Source organism: Ischnura elegans, chromosome 10 (assembly GCF_921293095.1).
Source record: "Ischnura elegans chromosome 10, ioIscEleg1.1, whole genome shotgun sequence".
Taxonomy (NCBI): domain Eukaryota; kingdom Metazoa; phylum Arthropoda; class Insecta; order Odonata; family Coenagrionidae; genus Ischnura; species Ischnura elegans.
Genome location: NC_060255.1, coordinates 90,857,839 through 90,863,241, shown reverse-complemented (window position 1 = coordinate 90,863,241; position 5,403 = coordinate 90,857,839). Strand labels below are relative to the sequence as shown.

At 48.1% G+C, this 5,403-nt stretch overlaps 1 protein-coding gene across 1 annotated transcript; it reads left to right on the top strand.

Moving 5' to 3' along the window:
- The first annotated feature begins 736 nt into the window (after window positions 1-736).
- On the top strand, window positions 737-1,951 carry LOC124166479. Its single transcript, XM_046544009.1, has one exon. The coding sequence runs from the start codon at window positions 737-739 to the stop codon at window positions 1,949-1,951; it is 1,215 nt and encodes a 404-aa protein (XP_046399965.1).
- The last annotated feature ends 3,452 nt before the right edge of the window (window positions 1,952-5,403 follow it).

The window sequence follows — 5,403 nt, the reverse complement described above, 5'->3', positions numbered from 1 at the left end:
TTAATGTTCTCTTAATATAAATAACAACCCCTCCATGGATACGATTTTCACGGCAGAAGGCATCACCAACTACATACCCAGGTATTGTTAAGGTTATGTCTTTTAGCCAATGCTCACAGATACATATAAAATCAGGATTATCACCCATTACTACAGCTTCAAGTTCATGGAGCTTAGAACTTAGGCTTTGCACATTAAGGAAAAAAAACTTAACTTAAATTGATTAGGAATCCCCGCACGGGGGGAAGAGGGTGATCTCTTCCTTTGGGGAGCCGCGCCCCCACGGACCCGAGCCCACCGAGGAGACAACCTCGTTAAAAAAACCCGGTACGACTAGGGTAGCGTCCGGACAGTCGTGTGGGCCCGACTGTCCGTGTAGGCGATACCATCTTGCCTTAGCCCACCCACGTGTTTGCCGTGCGTGGCGACCCGTGTCGCAGGGAACGGGGATCCTGGTGGCTGAGGGGACCTCCTCTGTGGGAGGGGAGAATCCCCAACACTCCACTTTGGCCCCTGACTCTCCTAGACGGGCGGCCGGGAACTAATCCATTCCCGGTCAATCGGCTCCTGGCAGCTGGGGAGCTTGGCGGCTCCTTTCGAGCGTACGCCAGGAAGGGTGAGCGTGATCCAAAGGGACACTGCCAAGAGCATTCTCGGAGGGGCACGTCTATATCTTCGGGGGAACCTGGCGCTCTGCACCGGCCCGCGGTGCATCGTCCCCTTGTCGGACTCCATGATGGGTGGGGCCCCGGAGATGAATATAATCAATGTCTATGGATACCCAACACCGATTGCCTCTAGGGAGGCTAATCCCAGCAAACGGCTATGTACGGAAAATGTACTACAGAATGATTACCCTTCTTACGTAGTAATGAGCAGCATAGAAGAAGGAGCTTTGAAAAAAGTGTCTCCGTTCGTAATCGCGAAAGTGATCCAGGGGTTGGTTGGCGATGTAAAAACGGCGAAGAGACTGCGGTCAGGTTCTCTCCTCATACAGGTCAACAATTCAAGACAAGCAAAGAGACTGCTTGAGCTGAAAGAGTTCTTCCAAGTCCCAGTGAAAGTTGATCCCCACCGATCACTAAACACTCGTGACGGCGTCGTAACATCTTGGGATCTTTCAGACTGCACCGAGGAGGAAATCAAAGAAGGCTTGAAAGACCAAAAGGTAATATCGGTCCGCCGCTTGAAAACGAGGCGAAGCGGTACTCTAAAGGACACGAACAGCTTTGTCCTCACCTTCGCCCTTCCGAAACTTCCCTCGTCCATCTATGTATGCTACAGCGCTATCCAAGTTCGACCGTATATTCCTAAGCCTATCCGATGCTTCCGTTGTCAAAGGTATGGACACACATCAGGCAACTGTAAGGGAGAGGAACTCTGTGGCAGATGCTCTCTGAAGAAGCACGAAGGAGACTGTAGTGAAAAGGAAAAATGTGTGAACTGCCATAGAGACTATCCAGCGTGGTCAGCATCCTGCCCAATATCTGCAGAAGAAAAGAAAATGCAAGAAATAAAAACCTCAAAGAAAATAACTTACGGAGAGGCCAAGAAAGAATTCAGAGCTCTGCACCCTGTTTTCTCTGGAAAATCCTATAGCCAGGTGACGGCCAAAAAATATGTGGACGCTGCCGTGCAGACACACACGCCTTCTGTATGCGCGCCATGCAAAGGCGTGTTCCTGCCCGCCAAGCCTAAGAACTTAGTAAGTATCAGCATCACGAAGGATAAAGCTAAGGCTACTGCGGAGAGTGACTCTTCGGGCGAAAACTCGCCTTCATCAAAGAAGGCCAAAACACTCTTACGCAAAACTCATTTTAAAAAATCAGACCTCGAGGAGAACGCAGTATCAGACGATATGATGGACGCCGATCCCTCCGAGGTAGCTAAAGAATTCAAATGCTCGACAAATCCTCTAGGAAAGGGGAAGACGAGACTACGACGATCGTAGTCGACCGTATAAGTTTTTAATACCTTTATCTCTTTTTATTAATAATGAATTTTATGTTTAAAACCTTACAGTGGAACTGTAACGGTATTTACAGACACAAGGAGGAACTGTATGCTCTAGTTAAGAATTCCAACCCATCCTGCGTATGTCTGCAGGAAACACATCTGAAACCATCCGACAGAATGTCACTACAGGGCTATTGCGTTTACCGGCCTGATGATGTTAGTGGCAATAGAGCCCAGGGAGGGGTTGCAATAGCTGTCCGGGAGAGCATTTACTCCTCACAGATCACGTTAAGAACCCCCCTACAGGCAATTGCAGTTTCTGTAGCCACCCCAGAGTTAGTTACCTTTTTTAACGTTTACTTGCCCCAGTGGGCACCTGTAAACAAGAATGCCCTAGAGTCGCTAGTCGCTCAGCTTCCAAAACCACACGTGCTGTTGGGGGATTTTAATGCTCCTGACTCCCTTTGGGGAAGCAACAGAGCACAAGCTAATAGTAGAGGAAAGCTAATAGCTAATTTTATTAATGATTTTAATTTTATTTTACTCAACAACGGCGAACACACTCGTTTCAATAGTCATAATGGAGAGTTCTCGGTTATTGACTTGTGTTTTTATAGTTTTTATAGTTGTAGTTTAGGAGCTAGATTACAGCTGTCAGTACATAACGACCTCTGCGGGAGCGACCATTTCCCGATTTTTATTTCAAAACCGAGTAGACGAACTTGGACGATTAAAAAAGGGGACTGGCCGCTTTTTAGAAATCTTTTCAATTTTACATTTACTGACGACCGAAATGGAGCTGAAAATGTTTTAACCCTTACGAAAGCTATATTGGATGCTGCCGAAGCTAGCGTCCCTAGGACATCGATAGCGGCAGCATGCATGCTTTTTTAACCTTTTTTGCGGAAAAAGGTGTATCCTTCTTCCTACCAATACACTGTTTTGACACTTTTGGCCTAGGGTTCTCATACTCGTAACTTTTAGACGAGCTGGCTTCACACGAAAGATTTGAACCATCGTCGTCCACGTCCTCTGTATTATCACTTGTTATATCTCTCCCCTGTTTGAAAGTATCTGTTAAGTTCTCGCCCTGTGTTTCCGTCCCCGTGCTGCCCATCTCCACTCCCTCCATCGGCAGCGAAGTACCGTCTATCCCCGAACTATTATCATTTTCAATCTTTGTTTCGTTCTGTGTGTCGTCGCCCTTTGTTTTTTTCTTTCTACGACGCACTCGCTTTTTCACTTTTTCCTCTGTGCCCTCCCCACCCTCTTCTTCCGCTTCTTCTGTCGTGTATTCTGTTAGTAAACACGCATCTTCCTGTGGTGTAGTTGAGGGGATGGTGTCTGTCTTTGGTCCTGGCGTTTCAGTGTCAGTGGGAGCCTGAGTAAGATCGATAGTGATTACACTGTCCGTATTTGTTTGCGGTGTAGAATTTTCGGGGGTCTCCAACTCCCCCGGGGCTTCCTCAAGACGGATGAGGTCTACGATATCATCTAGGGTGCCCCCCTCTGACCCCTCTCGACGTACTGCGTCCGAGTACCCCGTTTTCCTTATTAAATTCGGGCACTGTACCCTAAGGTGGTCAGGGCTACCACACTTTGAGCATAGGATTTTCTGTCCGTCGTAATGCACGACCGCATGGTGTTCCTTGATTACTATCTGGTTGGGGATGTCTTTGTCAAGAGTCATTTTAATTGCCCTTGTCCCATTTTTTTACTATATATTTTAAGTCCCCACCCCACTTTGATTCACTGTACGCCAGTACTTGTCCATATTTGGAGAGTTCACGCACTAAATCTTCCTGTCAGATATCAAAAGGTAGGAGACATACCTTGATTATGTGCGTTTTTTCGACGCGTTCTCCATAATGGCACGTCCTCTTCTGTTGGTCCTCGACGGGAAGGCCAATTCTCCCCGGTGGTCCGCCAGAATTTTATCCATGATGTCTTCCGTCGTGGTTTTCAGGAAGACCTCCTTCCGGAATTTTCCGAACTGCAGGCCTTCTACGTCTTCTGTAGCCAGCTTCAGCTCTACATCGATGAAATGATGGAGCTCCACTGGCGTCGGCGGTGATGTCAACCCGTTAAAGGTAATCCTTATCGTATTTTTACGCTCAACCGACATCCCGGGAGCTGTAAAAAAAACTACGAAAAATTTGTAAAATTTCACTCAAATTCAAAGTTCAAGCACGTCGTGCCGTGCATACACACGCACGCGTGCCCGGCTTGTCCACAAAAGCCCCCCCGAAACGATCCAAGTCAAGATCGTCGGGGAGAAAGAAAGTCCACTCGTCAACTCAAAAACAGTTCGAAAACTGATTCGGCGTGTGCATGTGCCGTGGTCTCAAATCACCACGGTGTCATCAAGCGGAAGCTCAGACCTCTGTGCGGTATTTTCACGGCTGAATTGATTGCTCTGTGGATGGCCCTTCAGGGAATCCATCCAAATGACACACCTTATGTCATCTGCACTGACTCAATGAGCTCTCTGCAGACCATACTCCGTTTCTCTCCGTCGCATCCCATTGCAAACGAAATTCATGTTGCCCTCCACTCCCTCCAAATGAGGGGTGCGAAAATCAGTTTCATGTGGATACCAGGGCATATGGGAATACGCGGTAACGAAAAGGCAGACAGAGCGGCGAAAGAGGCTCTATCCGATATAGAACGCAATACACTGCCAATACCTGCAGGTGATCTCCAGGTAGCGTGGAAGAGAATCGTTCTAAATCAGTGGAAAGAACGCTGGTGTTCCCAAACGGGGAACAAACTCCGTAGCGTGAAACCTGACGTGTCAGAGTGGGCCTTGCAACGCACACACGTCGCGAGAATGAATTGACGAGAAATAGGTGGTTAGGAGTGAAACAAATAACAAACAATATGGTTGATTTCCAACAGTAATAATACATTTAATAACCAAAGTAAGCTTTAGGAGCACAATACATAAAATACTAAATTGCCTGAGGATAATGTACTCTTGCCGTTGGGAAGAAGCCGGGCACGAGAGAGAGTTCCTTCCTTGTCTGAGGTCAGTAGCAGAGAGAGCGAGCCAGGCGGCTTACAGGATCGCGGCCGCGCTCGAAGCAGGCGTGAGAGGGGAGGTGTAGGCAGAGGAGGGGAAACAGGTTTCACGCTGACGATTCACCTTACAATTGGGTAAACGGTGGCGGAAAGTAACGATAGTTCACACATGGCATAAAGAGGCCGACACCGTTGGTGAATTCACTATAAATTGTGAGCAGTTCACAGGACGCGAGGATCAGCGGCACGCGTGGATCAGCGGCACGCGTGGATCAGGCAGGCACGACGTACTCTGTAGCTTCGCGAGATTGGTACTCAGGAGCTCGCGAATCGTCTCCTCGTGATGAAGTCTCCGAGGGATAAAGTCTCCGAGGGATTGAGGCTCAGAGGGATTGAGGCTCAGAGGGATTGAGGCTCAGAGGGATT